Source organism: Papio anubis, chromosome 2 (genome assembly GCF_008728515.1).
Source record: "Papio anubis isolate 15944 chromosome 2, Panubis1.0, whole genome shotgun sequence".
Taxonomy (NCBI): domain Eukaryota; kingdom Metazoa; phylum Chordata; class Mammalia; order Primates; family Cercopithecidae; genus Papio; species Papio anubis.
In genome coordinates this window covers 81,903,699-81,922,034 of record NC_044977.1, presented here as the reverse complement: position 1 = coordinate 81,922,034, position 18,336 = coordinate 81,903,699, and the positions used below count along the sequence as shown (strand labels likewise).

The 18,336-nt window shown below is 41.0% G+C and overlaps 1 protein-coding gene across 25 annotated transcripts in view; it reads left to right on the top strand.

The window, feature by feature from the left end:
- PXK (PX domain containing serine/threonine kinase like) overlaps positions 1-18,336 on the top strand; it is a 97,989-nt gene that overhangs the window by 30,137 nt on the left and 49,516 nt on the right. For all 25 annotated transcript variants that reach the window (XM_017955345.1, XM_009200452.2, XM_021934285.1 and 22 more), the window contains 2 exons: positions 6,212-6,262; positions 9,790-9,837. In XM_017955345.1, coding sequence (XP_017810834.1) covers positions 6,212-6,262; positions 9,790-9,837 — 99 coding nt within the window. The remainder of the gene's footprint in view (positions 1-6,211; positions 6,263-9,789; positions 9,838-18,336) is intronic.

Below are 18,336 nucleotides of genomic sequence, written 5' to 3'. Positions count from 1 at the left end.
TTTAAATAAGTGGAATTGTGGCTCAAGCCTGTAATCCCAGCACTTTGGGAGGCCGAGACGGGCGGATCACGAGGTCAGGAGATCAAGACCATCCTGGCTAACACGGTGAAACTCCGTCTCTACTAAAAAAATACAAAAAAAAAACTAGCCGGGCGAGGTGGCGAGCGCCTGTAGTCCCAGCTACTCGGGAGGCTGAGGCAGGAGAATGGCGTGAACCCGGGAGGCGGAGCTTGCAGTGAGCTGAGATCCGGCCACTGCACTCCAGCCTGGGCAACAGAGCGAGACTCCGTCTCAAAAAAAAATAATAATAAATAAATAAATAAATAAGTGGAATTAATTCAGTAGAAAGAATTGGTTGAGTAGTGACTGTGAGTAATGCCTACATGATACCACCCAAAGTTAGTAAAACAGGCTGGGCACGGTGGCTCATACCTGTAATCCCAGCCCCAGGCCGGGCACAGTGGCTCATACCTATAACCCCACCTGTAATCCCAGGGTGAGCAGATCACTTGAGTCCAGAAATTCGAGACCAGCGTGGGCAACGTGGTGAAATGTTGTCTCTACAAAAAAATACAAAAATTAGCCGAGGTTGGTGGTGCATGCCTGTGGTCCCAGCTACTTGGGAGGCTGAGGCAGGAGGATTGCTTGAACCCAGCAGGTGGAGGTTACAGTGAGCTGAGATTGCACCATTGTACTCCAACCTAGGCAACAAAGTGAGACCTCGACTGAAAAAAAAGTTAATAAAACAGTTCTGAACATTTGAGGAAAACATAACATTCTTTTTTTTTTTTTTTTTTTTGAGACAGAGTCTCGCTGTCGCCCAGGCTGGAATGCAGTGGCCGGATCTCAGCTCACTGCAAGCTCCGCCTCCCGGGTTTACGCCATTCTCCTGCCTCAGCCTCCGGAGTAGCTGGGACTACAGGCGCCCGCCACCTTGCCCGGCTAGTTTTTTGTATTTTTTAGTAGAGACGGGGTTTCACCGGGTTAGCCAGGATGGTCTCGATCTGCTGACCTTGTGATCCGCCCTTCTCGGCCTCCCAAAGTGCTGGGATTACAGGCTTGAGCCACCGCGCCGGGCCAACAATAACATTCTTTATGATTTAATTTATACTTTCATCATAATGTCCAGTGTGTATAAACTGGAGGCTGCTCTAGGTCTGTGTTTCATGCTTACTTAGTAATAATTACCTGGGGAAGCTATTAAAACTTCTCATTTTGGCCGGGCGCGGTGGCTCACACCTGTAATTCTAGCACTTTGGGAGGCCGAGGTGGGCGGATCACCAGAGGTCAGGAGTTCGAGACCAGCCTGGCCAAGGTGGCGAAACCCCGTCTCTACTAAAAATACGAAAATTAGCCAGACGTGTTGGCACACACCTGTGATCCCAGCTACTCGAGAGGCTGAGGCAGGAGAATCACTTGAACCTGGCAGGCGGAGGTTGCAGTGAGCTGAGATTGTACCACTACACTCCAGCCTGGGCGACAGAGCAAGACTCTGTCTCAAAAAAAAAAAAAAAAAAAAAATGCAGAGAGATCCCATTTACCCTTTACTCAATTTTCTCCAATGGTAACATCTTGCAAACCTATAGTACAATATTATAACCAGGATATTGACGGTGATACAATCACGATAGAGAACATTGTCATTATTACAAGCATTTCTCACTTTGCCCTTCTGTAGCCACACCACTTCCCTCTCACACCCATCTCACTACCCCAGCCTTAACTCCAGGTAACCATTAATCTATTCTCCATCTCTATAATTTTGTCACTTCAAGGATGTTATACAAATAGAATTGTACAAGATTTTTTTTTCCACTCAGTATGATTCTCTGGAAATCCATCCAAGTTATTGTGTGTATTAATAGTTCATTTCTTTTTTTGATTGAGTAGTATTCCATGGTATGGATATAGCAGAATTTAACCACCTATTGAAGGACATCTGTCTTGTTTCCACTTTGAGGCTTTTACTAATAAAGCTGCTATGAACATTTGTGTATAAATTCTTACGAGAATGTAAGTTTTCATTTCTTTGGAATAAATGTCTAGGAATACAATTGCTGGGTTGTATGGTAGTTGCGTATATAGTTTTTAAAGAAACTTCCAAACAGTTCTGGAGTAGCTGTATCATTTTATAGTCCCATCTGCAATGTATGAGTGATCCAGTTTTTCTGTATCCTAGCCAGGATTTGGTGTTCTGACTGTTTTTTATTTAAGCCATTCTGATAGGTGTATAATGGCCTTAATTTGCATTTCCCTGAGGGCTGGTAATGTTGACTATATTTTCATGTATGCCATCTGCATATCCTCTTCAGTGAAATGTATTCTTAACATTTGCCCATTTTCTAATTGGATTTTTAAAAAATGTTTGTTCTTTCATAGAAAAATGTTTTTAATTTTGATGAAGTCCAATTTTTCCCTTGCATAGATCATGCTTTTGCTGTCAAGAACTCGTTGCCTAAACCTGCATCCCAGATTTTTCTCCTATTTTTTTTCTAAAAGTCTTACAGTTTTACATTTTACATTTAAGTACATAATTCATTTTGGTAGTACAATGTGTGAATACAACGCATGAATCTTAGGTTGAGGTTCATTTCATTGCTGAGTGTCCAATTGCTCTAGCACCATTTGTTGAAAAGGCTATCATTCCTCTATTGAATTGCCTTTGCACTTTCATCAAAAATTTAATTAGGCATACTTATATGGAATTGTTTCTGGGTTCTCTGTTCTCTCCCAGTGACATATATGTTTATGCCTCCACCAACACTACACGGTCTTGATTACTATTATTATTGATTTAATTATTATTGATTACTGTATTGATATAATAGTCTTGACATCGGGTAGATTCCTCATACTTTATTTATTTATTTATTTAGAGACAAGGTCTTGCTCTCTTGCCCAGGCAAGTGCAGTGGCATGATTCTGGCTCACTGCAGCTTCAGCCTCCCAGGCTCAAGCAATTTTCCTTCCTCAGCTTCCTAAGTAGCTGGGACTACAAGTGCATACTGCCATGCCTGGCTAATTAATTTTTTAATTTTTTGTAGAGGTGGAGTTTCACCATGTTGCACAGGTTAGTTGAACTCCTGAGCTCAAGCGATCCTTCCACCTTGGCCTCCCAAAATGCTGGGATTATAGTCATGAGCTGCTGACTTGGCCCCATCTACATTTTAGAACAATTTTGCCTATATTTGGAAAAAAAATCTTTTATTAGGATTTGTTTTAAACATGTATATCAATTTAGGGATAACTGAAATCTTTATTTCTATTAGTTTATTCAGAGCTTTGATTTCCATTATCAGTGGTTTGTAGTTTTTGACGTACAAGTACTATGCATGTTTTAGATTCCCCCCAAGTATTTTTTTTTTTTGAGTAATTGTAAATGGTATTGTATTTCTAATTTATACCTATATATGTTCATTTCTAGTACATAGATACATTGATATTTGTATACTTGTATTCTGTAGCCTTGTTGAACTCAATTAATTAATTAATTAATGACAGGGTCTCTCTCTTTTGCCAAGGCTGGAGTGCGGGGGCCAACATGGCTCACTGCAGCCATGACCTTCCGGCTCAAGCATTCCCTCTGCCTCCTGAGTAGCTGGGACTACAGGCATGTGCCACCATGCCTAGCTAATTTTTTTATTTTTGTAGAGATGAGGTCTTCCTGTTTTGCCTGGGCTAGTCTTAAACTCCTGGACTCAAGCAGTCCCCCTGCCTCAGCCTGCTAAAGTGCTGGGATTACAGACATGAGCCACTGAGTCTGGCCTATGAATTTATTAATTCCAATTTTTTTTGTAGATCCCTTGGGATTTTCTACATAGACTATCATGTTGTCTAAAAATAGAAACAGTTTTATTTCTTCCTTTTGATCTATATGCCTTTTATTTCTTTTCCTATTTTTATTACACTGGCTAGATCTTCCAGTAGTTTGTTGAGTAGGAGAACACACTGCCTTGTCTTGTTCCTGATCTTAGGGGAAAATATTGAGTCTTCCACCATTAAGTATGTCAGCTGTAGGTTTTTTGTAGAACCTTTTCATCAACTTAAGAAAGTGTCCTCTATTCCTGGCCGGGCGCGGTGGCTCAAGCCTGTAATCCCAGCACTTTGGGAGGCCGAGACGGGCGGATCACGAGGTCAGGAGATCGAGACCATCCTGGCTAACACAATGAAACCCCGTCTCTACTAAAAATACAAAAAAATTAGCCGGGCGTGGTGGCGGCGCCTGTAGTCCCAGCTACTTGGGAGGCTGAGGCAGGAGAATGGTGGGAACCCGGGAAGCGGAGCTTGCAGTGAGCCGAGATCGCGCCACTGCACTCCAGCCTGAGGTCGAGCAGAGCGAGACCATCCTGCCTAATACGGTGAAACCCCGTCTCTACTAAAAAATACAAAAAACTAGCCGGGCGAGGTAGTGGGCGCCTGTAGTCCCAGCTACTCGGGAGGCTGAGGCAGGAGGATGGCATAAACCTGGGAGGCGGAGCTTGCAGTGAGCTGAGATCTGGCCACTGCACTCCAGCCTGGGTGACAGAGCGAGACTCCGTCTCAAAAAAAAAAAAAAAAAAAGAAAGAAAGTGTCCTCTATTCCTATTTTTCTAAAAGTTTTTATCATGAAAGGATGTTGAGTTTTGTCAGATGCTTTTTCTGCATCATTTAATATGATCGTGTGATTTTTCTTGATTAGCCTGTTAATATGGCGGATTACATCGATCAGTTTCCGAATAGTGAACCAGCCTTGAGTCCCTAGAATAAGCTCCACTTGGTCATAGTATATAATTCTTTTTATAAATTGCTGAATTCAATTTGCTAATATTTTGGTAAGGATTTTTGAGCCTATGTTTGTGAATGGTATTGATCTGTAGTTCTCTTTTTTTTCTCTGTCTTTGGTTTTGAGATCTGGGTAATACTAGCTTCATCAAGTGAATTGGGAAGTGTTCCTTCCTCTTCTGTGTTTTAGAAGAGTTTGTAAAGAATTGGTGTTTTCTTCTTCTTAAGACACTGAGTAGAATTCTCCAGTGAAACCATTGGGCCTTGATACATATTTGGGGGGAGTTTTTTAGTTATGAATTTAATTATAAATCATTATAAAGATCAAATTATATATTTCATATTGGGTGAGTTTTGTGGTATTTAGTGTTCCTGAGGAAGTAGCCCATTTCATCTAAGTTGTCAAATTTATATATGTAGAATCGTTCATAGCATTCCCTTATCCATTTGGTATCTGCACAGTCTGTAGTGGTATCCTAATTCATTCTTGATATTAATAATACATATAATACATATCTTTTTTTTGTCCATTTTGTCCATTTTATTGGTCTCTTCAAATAATCAGCTTTTCATTTCTTGATTTTTCTCTATTTCTTTGTTTTCAGTTTTATTGATTTCTGCTCTTTATTTTTTTTCTTCTGCTTGCTTTGAGTTTATTATGCTCTTCTTTTTCTAGGTTCTTGAGGTGGAGTTTAGGTTTTGATAGTTTTTCTCTTTCCTAATATAAGCATTTAGTGCTTAAATTTCCCTCTCAGTGGTATGTTAGCTGACGTGTCCCACAAATTTTGATATGCTATATTTTCTTTCAGTTCAATGTATATATTTTTTAATTTCCCTTGAGATTTTGTCTTTAAAACATGGATTATTTAGAAGTGTGTTGTTGAGTTCCCAATTATTGTGGAGATTTTCCTGTTACCGATCTTACTGATTTCTAGTTTGTATGATTTTGGTTCTTTTAAATTTTTTGAGATTTATGGCTCAGGATATGATCTGTATTGGTCTATGGTATGCATAATGACTTGGAAAGAATGTGTATTCTGCTATTATTGGATGGAGTGTTCTATAAATGCTTATTAAATCCTGTTGGGTGATGGTATTGTTAAGTTCTTCTATATCCTAGTTGGTGTTCTGTTTAGTTGTTCTATCAATTCCTGACAGAGGAGTATTGAAGTCTTCAACTATAATTTTGGATTAGTCTGTCACTTCTTTCAGTTTTATCAGTTTTTTGCCTCACATATTTTACAGCTCTGTTGTTTGATGCATATACATTTAAGATTGCTATGTCTTCCTGGTAGATTACCCTTTTATTTTGATGTAATGTCGCTTTCTGTCTCTCTCTGGTAATTTTCCTTGCTCTGAAGTCTACTTTATCTGATTTTTTAAAACTTATTTTTGATTCCCTGATTTGGGGATTTTATAACTGAGGCTATTTTTCCCTTCTTTTTTAAAGGAATATATTATTCGAGTGCAAAGAGGAATTTCTGTGGAAAACAGCTGGCAGGTAAGCATTTTTTTTTTTTTTTTTTTTTTTTTTTTTTGTCAATTAGGAAAATATCTAAATGTGTGACTAAAAGCCTGACTTGGGGCATCTACAAATCTGGAAAAATCAGAACATGCATAAATATAAATCATGTTTCTTTTAGCTATAAACCTTTAGCTTTAAGACAAGTATGATAAGAGTCTTTCCTGTCCCCACTTGTTTGGTTAAATTGTGTATGATTGATATTAGCATGGAGGGTATCTAGGAATTTGTTCCCCAGCTCAACCCAGAGCAAATAGTATATTCAAATTACTTGTTTTGTTTCTAGAAATTCACACCTTCTCCCCTGTAGCTATGGTTTGAGTTCAGTCTACCACGTAGAAAGGTGAGATTGAGTCCTGGCTATTGTACAGTTTTGGCCACTACATTTTATGGATCTCAGGTCCACTCATGGGCAGCTTCTTGGGGAGGGTCATCTTGGGGCCCCAGGCTCTGCTTTCTTCAGTGGTGGCCTCAGAGAGAAAAGAATTCCTGGACGGATCGAGAAGTCCTTCTCATACGAGTTGACTTACAGAGGGTAGCTGAATTCTGCATAGGGGCCCTTTCTTTCCTGTTTTAGTAATTACGATTACCACCTCCACCTCCCTGCAACCCTTTTTCTCTCCCAAAAATCTTACCTTCTCCTTCACAGCCCAGCTCAAACCTTAACCTTCTACCTTAAGTAGCCTCTTACACACAGTTGTCCACACTGGTCTTTTCTTTGCCTGAAATTTCAAACTACTGTTTGTTTGAATAATTATTATATTTAACATCTATCGAGCATGTATTAAGTGTTCAGCACTGGTTTAAGCACATTCATTCACTTAACCTTTTAAAAATGTGCTATGTGGTAGTATTGTCCTCATTTTACATTTGTAAAGTAAGTAACTGTCTGAGGTCACAGTTAGATCATTGGCAGAATAGAGTTGGAATTTGCTCATTCTCTGTGGTTAACCACTCTATGATCTTTTGCTTCTTGGCTTTTATCAGGGATGACCTTATATTTAACTTTTTGATGTATATTTCGCAAACAGGGCCAACAATAGTGTCCTCCCAGAAAGATCAACCCTTGGTGCAGTTTTCTAGATCCATTGCATTAGAAACCCAGGAACTCAACAAAAATATAGACTCTTGGGCCGCATCCTAGACCTACTGATCAAATTTTCAATGGGTGGGGTTGTAAGGGCGGAGAGGTGTGATACCTTTCTTCACCCATGGTAAAGGTTGTGGCCAACACTTCTATAACAAAAGACAGATTAACAAGGGGGAAAACATAACAAATTTATTTAATAAAAGCTTTCTGGTTTTTTTTTTTTTTTTTTTTTTGAGACGGAGTCTCTCTCTGTCGCCCAGTGGCATGATCTCAGCTCACTGCATGCTCCATCTCCTGGGTTCACGCCATTCTCCTGCCTCAGCCTCCCGAGTAGCTGGAACTACAGGTGCCCACCACCACGCCCAGCTAATTTTTTTGTATTTTTGGTAGAGACGGGGTTTCACCGTGTTAGCCAGGATGGTCTCGATCTCCTGACCTCGTGATCTGCCCGCCTTGGCCTCCCAAAGTGTTGGGATTACAGGCGTGAGCCACCACGCCTGGCCAATCAAAGTTTTATGTGACACAGGAACTTCCAGAAATGAAGACCCAAAGACCCAGGGAAAACTGTCCGTTTTTATGCTTGATTTGATGAAGACTGGATAGCCATGTAGAATGTGATTGAACAAACAATTTCTTTATGTTTTTATTTTTATTTTTATTTTTTTGAGATAGGGTTTTGTTCTCTTGCCCAGACTGGAGTGCAGTGGCGTGATCACAGCTCACTGCAGCCTCGATCTCCTGGGCTCAAGCGATCCTCCCACTTCAGCCTCATGAGTAGCTGGAACTATAGGCAGGTGCCACTACGCCCAACTAATGTCTTTGTATTTTTTTATAGAGACGGGGTTTGGCCATGTTGCCCAGGCTGGTCTTGAACTCCTGAGCTCAAGCAATGCTCCCGCCTTAGCCTCCCAAAGTGCTGGGATTGTAGGCATGAGCCACCATGCCTGGCCTTGTCTGTTCTTCTTTTTTTTATTTTTATTTTTATAGAAACGGGATCTTGCTATGTTGCCCAGACTGGTCTTTAACTCCTAGGCTCAAGGGATCCTCCTGCCTTGGCCTCCCAAAGTGCTGGGATTATAGGTATGAGCCATTGTGCCTGGCCCTGTCTATTCTTCTTGGTCTGTCCGTGTAGCCTTCCTTCCTCCTGGGTATGGGGCAGGATCCCTTTAGAATGAGAGTCCTCAGGAGAGAAGGGAGAGAGCAACCTTTCTAGGTTTTATGGCTTACTTTGTGAGAGGTAGAGGAGCTAGGGACAGGAGGGCAGAAGACTACAAAGAAGAACTCATTTGTGAGCTCTTCTTTTTTTTTTTTTTTTTTGAGACAGAGTCTCATTCTGTTGCCCAGGCTGGGATACAGTGAAGTGATCTCTGCTCACTGCAATCTCTGCCTCCCAGGCCCAAGCGATTCTCCTGCCTCAGCCTCCTGAGTAGCTGAGACTACAGGTGCTCACCACCATGCCCAGCTGATTTTTATATTTTTAGTAGAGATATGTTTTGCCACGTTGGCCAGGCTGGTCTCGAACTCCTGGACTCAGGTGATCCACCTGCCTTAGCCTCCCAAAGTGCTGAGATTACAGTTGTAAGCCACTGTGCCCAGCCCATTTCTGAGACCTTCTAATCTCCTTTAGTTCAAAGTACTTAGCATGCCAAAGTACCATACTTTGGGATATCATTTTCTGAGCCCCAGTAGGGTTCTAGATGATATCCAGGTAATACTTTTCTGCACATTAACATTTGAAAATCACCAATAAAGATTAAAGTCAAACTATTTCAAACCAAAATTATTTTCTTGATCAGGGCCTGAAGAGCTAGTCGAATTTGACTATAGCCTAATCAATGGCATCAATACAACTGAGAAAGAATGTGTAGACAATGGAAGGTGGACTGTTTGTCAAGAGGGGGAACCCTGGGGAATCACCCTGGGCGAGGTGTGGGCAGCTCTGCCTGCAATGCAGTCCAGTCTCCAGGGTGGTGGGAGCTCACCTGGTGGAAGTTTGACCCAGGACAAAGGTGAAATGGCCTCAGAACTATCCATTTCCTCTTGCTTTGATTCCATGCCCAGTAAAACTTTTTTTTTTTTTTAAAGTCATTCATCTTTCTAGGCGCCTGGTTAATAAGAAAGACATGTGAAGGACTGTTTGCCCTGAAAACAAATATTCTCACTTATCTCTTGGCATCTTGTGAATTTGACAGGCATTAACCAGTTTCCCATGGCCCAGCCAATGCCTGGCACTGCTAAGTCTGTTTTCTAGGCTTGTCAGGTTAAACAGTTAAGCACCAGGTATAAGCCCTACTACCCTTAGCACAAGTGCCTGAGCTCTAGAGTGCCAATATTACTAATACTAATACATATTAAATAAAGAAATGAAAAGAGATAGTCTTTGCTGAATCAAAACCCTACTTCTTGTCTCTTACAGATTGTTAGAAGATACAGTGACTTTGATTTGCTTAACAACAGCTTACAGGTAAATGTTTTGACATTCTAATACACACATTGATTACTTGGGGCGTCTAAAAAAACTGGTGGAGTACAGGCGCAGTGGCTCATGCCTATAATCCCAGCAGTTGGGGAGGCTGAGGCGGGTGGATCACCTGAGGTCAGGAGTTCAAGACCACCTGACCAACATGGAGAAACCCCGTCTCTACTAAAAATACAAAATTAGCCAGGCTTGGTGGTGCATGCCTGCAATCTCAGCTACTTGGGAGGCTGAGGCAGGAGAATCACTTGAACCTGAGAGGCAGAGGTTGTGGTGAGCCGAGATCACGCCATTGCACTCCAGCCTGGGCAGTAAGAGTGAAACTCCATCTCAAAAAAAAAGCTGGTTGGAAATGGCAATATCAGAAACAAGAAATTAGCACATTTCCCTGTCAAAGAAAATAAATTCATACTTTACTCAGATGATGTGTGGCTCTAAAAATAAACTTTTGGGAATCAACATGTGATTTATAATTAATAGTCACCTTGCAACCAAGTACTATTGTGCCAGACTATATCCTTACCACAGTCATAGGAGGCTGATGTAATATCTTCTTTTAAAAGATGAGGAATGATTACGTGGATTGCTAGCGTTACTCACTTAGGTGGAGCTGGGACTCTGACTCTCTTCATTGAACTAGGCTACATAGTCAGCTCTGCAGATCAACATGCAGCAGTAACTGGGAGACTCAACCTTTTCCTGTTTAACTTTTTCTCCTAAATACGTAGTTAGAAATCTCTTTGTTTTAAATGTTCCTAACTTGAGGGCCATAATGGGAAGAAGCATGAGCTGTAAGGTCTTCATCTAGAGACACACCCAGTGTTTTAATGGTTGAAGGGTCCAAGAGGGGCTTTAGCACCTTAGGAAGTCCTGCCAGTAGCAGCCGTGTCTTCATCTGGCAGGCTGGACTTCAAGTGCCTTGGATTACTGAAGACTATTGTGCTCTTGTGTGTCATACCTCAGGTTTGATTGGTAACATAAAATGCTTTAACCCTGAGGAAGAGTGCTTGGCTTATGATGTAAAGGACTCAGCCTGGAGGGAAAGGACTGCTCCCATCATTGGTGAGCTAGCCATCATCGCTCATTCTGAATGACCTCAGATCTTGCCCACAAAGGTCAGGAGGACTGTGCACTAGGAGGAAGCATAATACTTCTTTTCCTTCAGAAGGCCATGTTTTGTTGGTCGGACTTCAGAAAATAAGCATTTGGGCCAGATGTGGCGGCTCACTCCTGTAATCCCAGCACTTTGGGAGGCTAAAGCGGGTGGATCACCTGAGGTCAGGAGTTTGAGACCAGCCTGGCCAACATGGTGAAACCCCATTTCTACTAAAAATACAAAAATTAGCTGGGTGCGGTGATGGGTGCCTGTAATCCCAGCTACTCAGGGAGCTGAGGCAGGAGAACTGCTTGAACCCGGGAAGGGGAGGTTGCAGTAAGCCGAGATTGCGCCATGTTGCACTGCATCCTGGGCGATAGAGCAAGACTCTGTCTCAAAAAAACAAACAAAAAAGGAAATAAGCATTTGTAAAGCCCAAACTTTAGCATTATTTATAATGCTGCTGAAAGCGTGAATGCCTTATTTTCCTTTTGAAGGAAGTGGCCTGAGTATCTGCAGACGTTTATGTAATTGCCATACTTGTCATGCATTTGACACATATTGTCTTTTTGTGTTTTAATTTTAGTATGACCCATTTGAGTCTTCAGATAGAATATTGGCAGAGATCAAATTTTCATTGATGGGTTTAATTGGTTTTATTTATGAATTTTAATAGGATCTTCTTTGCACTCAGACAAGAGCTGGGCCTATGATGACATTGTAGATAAGACATCAATGTTCAGTTTATTCCAGCAGTGGATTTTCTCCTCAAACTCTCCTATCCCCAGTGCAGCGGCCCATGTGACATTTCCGCAGTGGTGTAAGCATTTGGGAATTAACAGTGGGCCTACGAACTGTTTCTGCCTTTATGCTCAAGCGAACCTTTGCTTGTGCATAAAAGGGGAGTGATCTTTATACAATGTCATTCAGCCAGGCTAAGTAAGAATTATGGGAGAAATATTTTTGAAATTGAAATTGCCTAGACTTAGCCTCTAAGAACAGAGGGTAGGGAGGAGAGTTTTATCTCTCGTTTACTCATACTTTGGGGTGATAAAGTTTCTCCATGACTCTTCACTTAATGGCCTTTTTAATATAGTGAATTTTATTTTTGCTTCAGTGTAATTTTACCTTTCAAAATGGGTACTTTCAATGTGCATCTTATTTCAAATGCAAATATCCCCATGTATTGATGTTGGCTTGTGTTGGGCAGAATATGGCCAGACATCATTTCAGTGGGAGGTTTTTCTGGATTCAAGTAAACAAACAGAAGAAAGCACACACAGCTTTTTGGCAATGAAGTAATTTAAAACAATATCCAAAAACAGACCAAAAAGACTCTAAAACCTCAGAATAAAACTGTGACCATGATTTTCAGTGTCCAATTACCCTTTTGACAGATAAATGAGTTCCTGCTAAAGAAAAAGAAATATAATACACATATGCAGAGTTGTCTGAGTCCAATAGGAACATGTCTAAGTGAAAAAAAGCATAATGCAAAATTATACATGCCATATAATATAATTACATGAAATGTTTGGAAAATAGGATTGCAAGTAAATATGCCAAAACGTTAATGGTGATCCCCAGGTGGCGGAATTATAGGTTATGTTGTTTTCTGTTTATTTTTGTTTGTTTGTTTTCTTTAATGTTCTGTACTTTCCAAGTTCTCCACAAGCAGGCACATGTAGGCTATGTAAGCGGAAAAACAGAAAAAAAGCTGCATTTTCTTTTCTTTTCTTTTTTTTTTTTTTGAGACAGAGTCTCACTGTGTCGCCCAGTCTGGAGTGCAGTGTCTCCACCTCCTGGGTTCACCTCATTCTCCTGCCTCAGCCTTCCAAGTAGCTGGGACAATAGGCGCCCACCACCGTGCCCAGCTAATTTTTTGTATTTTTAGTAGAGACGGAGTTTCACAGTGTTAGCCAGGATGGTCTCGATCTCCTGGCCTCGTGATCTGCCCGCCTCGGCCTCCCAAAGTGCTGGGATTACAGGTGTGAGTCACCGCGCCCGGCAAAAGCTGCATTTTCTAAACTTTCTTTTTTTTTTTTTGAGACAGAGTCTCGCCTTGTCACCCAAACCGGAGGGCAATGGTGTGATCTTGGCTCACTGCAATCTCTGCCTCTTGGGTTCAAGTGATTTCTCCTGCCATAGACTCCCAAGTAGCTGAGATTACAGGCACGTGCCACCATGCCCAGCTAATTTTTGTATTTTTAGTAGAGACGGGGTTTCACTATGTTGGCCAGGCTGACAGACTTTTTATAGTGAGCATATTTTGTGGAAACAATGAAGAAAAATCACCACCTTATTTTAAATGCAACATCAAATTAGCAGCCATCTAGGGAGACAGCATACAACCAAGAGAAAGAAGCAGGCTGTTGAAATGTTGGGAACTGGGCAGAGAGAAAGAACTCAGTCTCTGTTCCTTAGACTTGAGAAGGAACCCAGGCCCCTTACAGCGTTGAGACCTTGAGTCCATCATTTCTTCTGTTGGGTTTCACTTTCGCCGCTGAAATAAAGGGGTTGAACTAGATGACTTCTGAGGTCTCTTATAGCACAAATGTTTTGTAATTAGAATTTTACTGCCCACTGTTGACCCTGGAGAGACTTTACTGTACTCCAGGGGATAGCAGGGAGTTGAGACAAATTGAGGGTCTGTTGAAAGCTTAGAACTCCCTAGGATACTGACTGGAATATGGTTGAAGGCAATTTGCAGATTATTAAGATCTGATGTTGGAAGTAAGGAGCAATGAACAGATTGAGGTTGAAAGTTTTTTGCTAGGCGCGGTGGCTCACGCCTGTAATCCCAGCACTTTGGGAGGCCGAGGCGGGTGGATCACGAGGTCAGGAGATCGAGACCATCCTGGCTAACACGGTGAAACCTCATCTCTACTAAAAATACAAAAAATTATTAGGATGTGGTGGCGGGCGCCTGTAGTCCCAGCTACTTGGGAGGCTGAGGCAGGAGAATGGTGTGAACCCGGGAGGCGGAGCTTGCAGTGAACTGAGATTGCACACTGCACTCCAGCCTGGGCGACAGAGTGAGACTCTATCTCAAAAAAAAAAAAAAAAATTAAGTTTTTCCTCCAGATAAAACTAATTTTCTTGAAACTGTAATATAGTTTGTCATATAATTTTGGACTCTAAATCCCAATTTGGGAATCATTTCCCGCTTTCCATTTTCTTTCTTTCTTCTTCTTCTTCTTTTTTTTTTTTTTTTAAGACAGTGTCACTCTGTTGCCCAGGCTGGAATGCAGTGAGCTGAGATGATGATCACTGCAACCTCCACCTCCCGGGTTCAAGTGATTCTCCTGCCTCAGCCTCCCAAATTGCTGGAATTACAGGCACCCACCATTGTGCCTGGCTAATTTTTTTTGCATCTTCAGTAGAGATGAGGGTTTCATCATGTTGGCCAGATTGGTCTCGAACTCCTGACCTCAGGTGATCCACCCACCTCGGCCTCCCAAAATGCTGGGACTATAGTTGTGAGCCACGGCGCCTGGCCTCCCCTTTCCATTTTCACTCGCAGTTGTGCATGGAACTCGGGACTCCTCTGCTGGCTGTCTTGTTCTCTTTTCCTTCTGTAAGGAACTCAAGAAGGGAATCCATAGGGCATGTTAAAGAGGAAGGTAGTGAAAGTGAGATGATGAGGCATCCTGGCTTAAAGTCATCAGTGTGGAGGTGTCTAGGAAATCAGTGGCTTAGAGACTTTGTTATTCCGTGTGTAGTATTTTTTTCCCTCCCTTCTAATTAACCATTGGAGTTCTAAATTTTCTATTCTGTAGTTGGTAAGCAGTGTAGGAATTCTAGGAGAAAGCTGAAAGAGAAAGTGTCTCTTGAATAATCTTTTTTAAGAGACGGGGTTTTAAAATAACATACATGTTGCATAGTTTGAGTACCTTTAGGAATTTTTTTTTTGTGAGATCTTAAACTTAGGGCAGGAAAACCACCTCCGGTCTGTCTGACATAGCAGGGACATTATAATTACAGCTGTTGGCAAAAGAGCTCTTTGTTTCACCTGACGGTTTGAAAGAACTGATGGGATTTTTGGGCAGAGTAATACATTTTTAAAAGTGAAATGAAACTTGACAAAATAGATTGGTTGAAGCTTGGAAGCCACGAAATTCAAAACAGATACTTTATGAAATTCATTCTTACATCCCCACAATGAAAGAAAAGGAGCCAGAATATTGGGATTTGAATCCAATGATGTCACATGTGACTCCTTTCTGAGTGACGTGGATTCAGCTGGGGCTGCTGCTATGTGGTAGTGCAGGCAAATCTGTCGATACTGGGTAATGGAATTTTTAAAATTCTTGCTCCATATACAATCAGTTTCATAAACAATAGCAATTTTCTTTCTTTAATTGAAAAAATGTAGTCAATGCATACTGTAAACATTTCACAGTAGAGAAATAAAAATTAATGAACCAACCCACTTCTAGAAATGGTTATTGTTAAGCAGTTGGTGTGAGTCCTCCAGACATTTTTCTTTTGTGCCTGTGTAACCATATCCTGGGCTAAAACAGCAGGTTCTCAGATGACACTGTTTTGTTCAACATTGTTTGGTTGTAGTGTTGGTGAGAAAAAAATAAATCTATCCACGACCAAGGCCACTGTCTGAATGGAGTTTGCACGTTCTCTCCATGTCTATGTGGATTTTCTCTGGGTACTCCAGTTTCTTCCCACATCCCAAAGATGTACAGGTTAGGTGAACCGGCTTGTCTGCATAGTCCCCATGTGAGTGTGGGTGTGTGTGAGTGCACCCTGACATGGGATGGACTCCGGCTACCTGAGACCCTAAACTGGAAACATGGTGTAAATAATTATCTTGTTAAGTTGGCAAAATCTCACCAATGCTAAGCATCATAATTGCCTTAAGTAATTTTCCATTTCTTCTGGATTCATTAATGAATTACATTTTAATATCTACATAATTGCTTTAAGTAATGAATGTTAAGTGCAAAAATTCACCAAGTTAACAACAGCTACCCTCCAAAACAATAATTATTATCTTGTTTTTATTAATCTTTCTTAAATTATATATAGGTTATATTTATTTCAGTGTTTAATATTAGACATGTTTTAGGTCTTTGGAAGTTTGCTGATGTTTTTGTGACCAGAAATATGCTGTAGGAAGTTAATTCTTGTTTGTATAAATTAGCCTGGCTGGGTGTGGTGGCTCATGCCTATAATCCCAGCACTTTGGGAGGCTGAGGCGGGTGGATCATTTGAGATCAGGAGTTTGAGACCAGCCTGCCCAACATGGTAAAACCCCATCTCTACTAAAAATACAAAAATTAGCTGGGTTTGGTGGCAGGCACCTGTAATCCCAGTTACTCGGGAGGCTGAGGCAGGAGAATTGCTTTAACCCAGGAGGCGGATGTTGCAGTGAGCCGAGATTGTGCCATTGCACTCCAGCATGGGTGACAAGAGCAAAACTCTGTCTCAAAAAATAAAATAAAATAAATAAAATTAATTAATTAGCCTATGGTAAAATTAGTCTTGTTATTCATTTTGCTTAAAGTCCCAGTCTGTAAGAACCTATAGACAACATTAAGTGATAACTTAGCTTACATACACATAAATGAGATGATATTCTGCAACTTCATAAAATAGTTTCAGGAAGGATACATCAGTTGTGTTTTAGGTAATATATTACCCTTTATTTATTTATTATTTATTTTATTTTTTTTTTTTTTTGAGACAGAGTCTCACTCCATTACCCAGGCTGGAGTGCGGTGGCACCATCATGGCTCACTGCAACCTCTGCCTCCTGGGTTCAAACAATTCTTGTGCCTCAGCCTCCTGAGGAGCTGCTGAAATTGCAGTCGTGCACCACCATACCTGACTAGTTTTTGTATTTTTAGTAGAGATGGGGTTTTGCTATGTTGGCTGGTATCTAACTCCTGACCCCAGGTAATCCACTCGCCTCGGCCTCCCAAAGCGCTGGGATTACAGGCATGAGCCACTGTGCCCGGCCTACCCTTCCTTTAATTCTTTATGCCCTTGAACCAAAAAATAAAGTGATTGGCTTGGATGTGCAATAGCTAGGTTGTGTACTTTCTTCATACGTATGCATTTTATTCAGCTAAAGAAAAAACCACTATTAGATAAAGCCTAACTGTATAAATGAGGCAGATGACGTGAAATTTGATTATCTTATTTGGAAATGAATTATGCTGTGATAGAAAATTTACTCTGTGTATACTCTGATATATTTTCATAATTATGTTTGAGAAATTGGCAATTTAGAATTATCCGCCAACCTTTTCATCTTCTCCAGTGTCAAGTTCAAGGTCTTCATTTGGCTGCATCAATGTTGTTTGAAAAATACAGAATGGAACAATCTCAGTTAGGTTTGCCCAATTTAATGGTTTAGGTTATATCCTTTTCTGAATTCAAGATGCCCTTCTCTTTAGACCTTACCCTCGATCAATACACATGCCACTGGACTGCTCTAATATAAGCACAAGTCTAGAATAGCACTACTCTTTGAAAGTGACTTTGCTCATTAAATTAAAATGCCTATCTCATGCTTTGCTTTTTATGTTTAAAAAATAAACTCACAGTCCCAGCTACTTGAGAGGCAGGCTGAGGTGGGAGGATTACTTGCAACCAGGAGTTCAAGTACATAGTGAGACCCTATCTCTCTCTAAAGAAAAAAAAAGAAAAGAAAGAAAAGACTAAACATTTTAAATAATGTGGGAAATGATAGTAGATTGAGTACCTGTATTTACTTTTTCTCCCTCCCCAAACCAGTCTAGAATAACAGTGGATTGTTTATATATACAAACACACCCTTTCAAGGACAAACAGAACAGGAGAAGAAAAAACACAATAAAACACTTTAAGCTGAAAATCCAGTGGGTGAGAGCTAACTGATTAAGCAGATGTAGGAAGGCAGAATTCAGAGATGGGAAGCAGATAATCTCATTGGGTCTCAATTTACATCACAGAACCCCTGGAAGGTTCCAGTATTGGCAGTACCACGTGCTGTCTCCAGAGTGGGGTGAAGGTCAAGCAGTTTCAAGTCTGTTTAAGAAGCAGTCAGATCCCCAAATCTCCCATGTCCATGAAAATTATTCCTGCCCTCCTCCCTCTAGCAAAAAGACATAAGTTTATTTTCTGGAGAGGGTCAAACAGTCTTTAGGCTGGGGAATGCAGGCATATTTGAAAACATGTACCTAATATACATGAAGACCCCACTCCCTCCCTAGCTTCCTTCTTCGTCTCAACTGCCAGAATTCTGGCAGTCAGGCTTCAGACTTTTCAGGCAGGAGATTAGAAGATTATTTTAGGGGAATCTGTCCAGCCTAAGAGGAAAGAGCTAAAGGTTTGTCCAGTAAAACAGCTGTGTAGGGTCATCTGGTAAAATAAAGCCCACAGTAGATAAA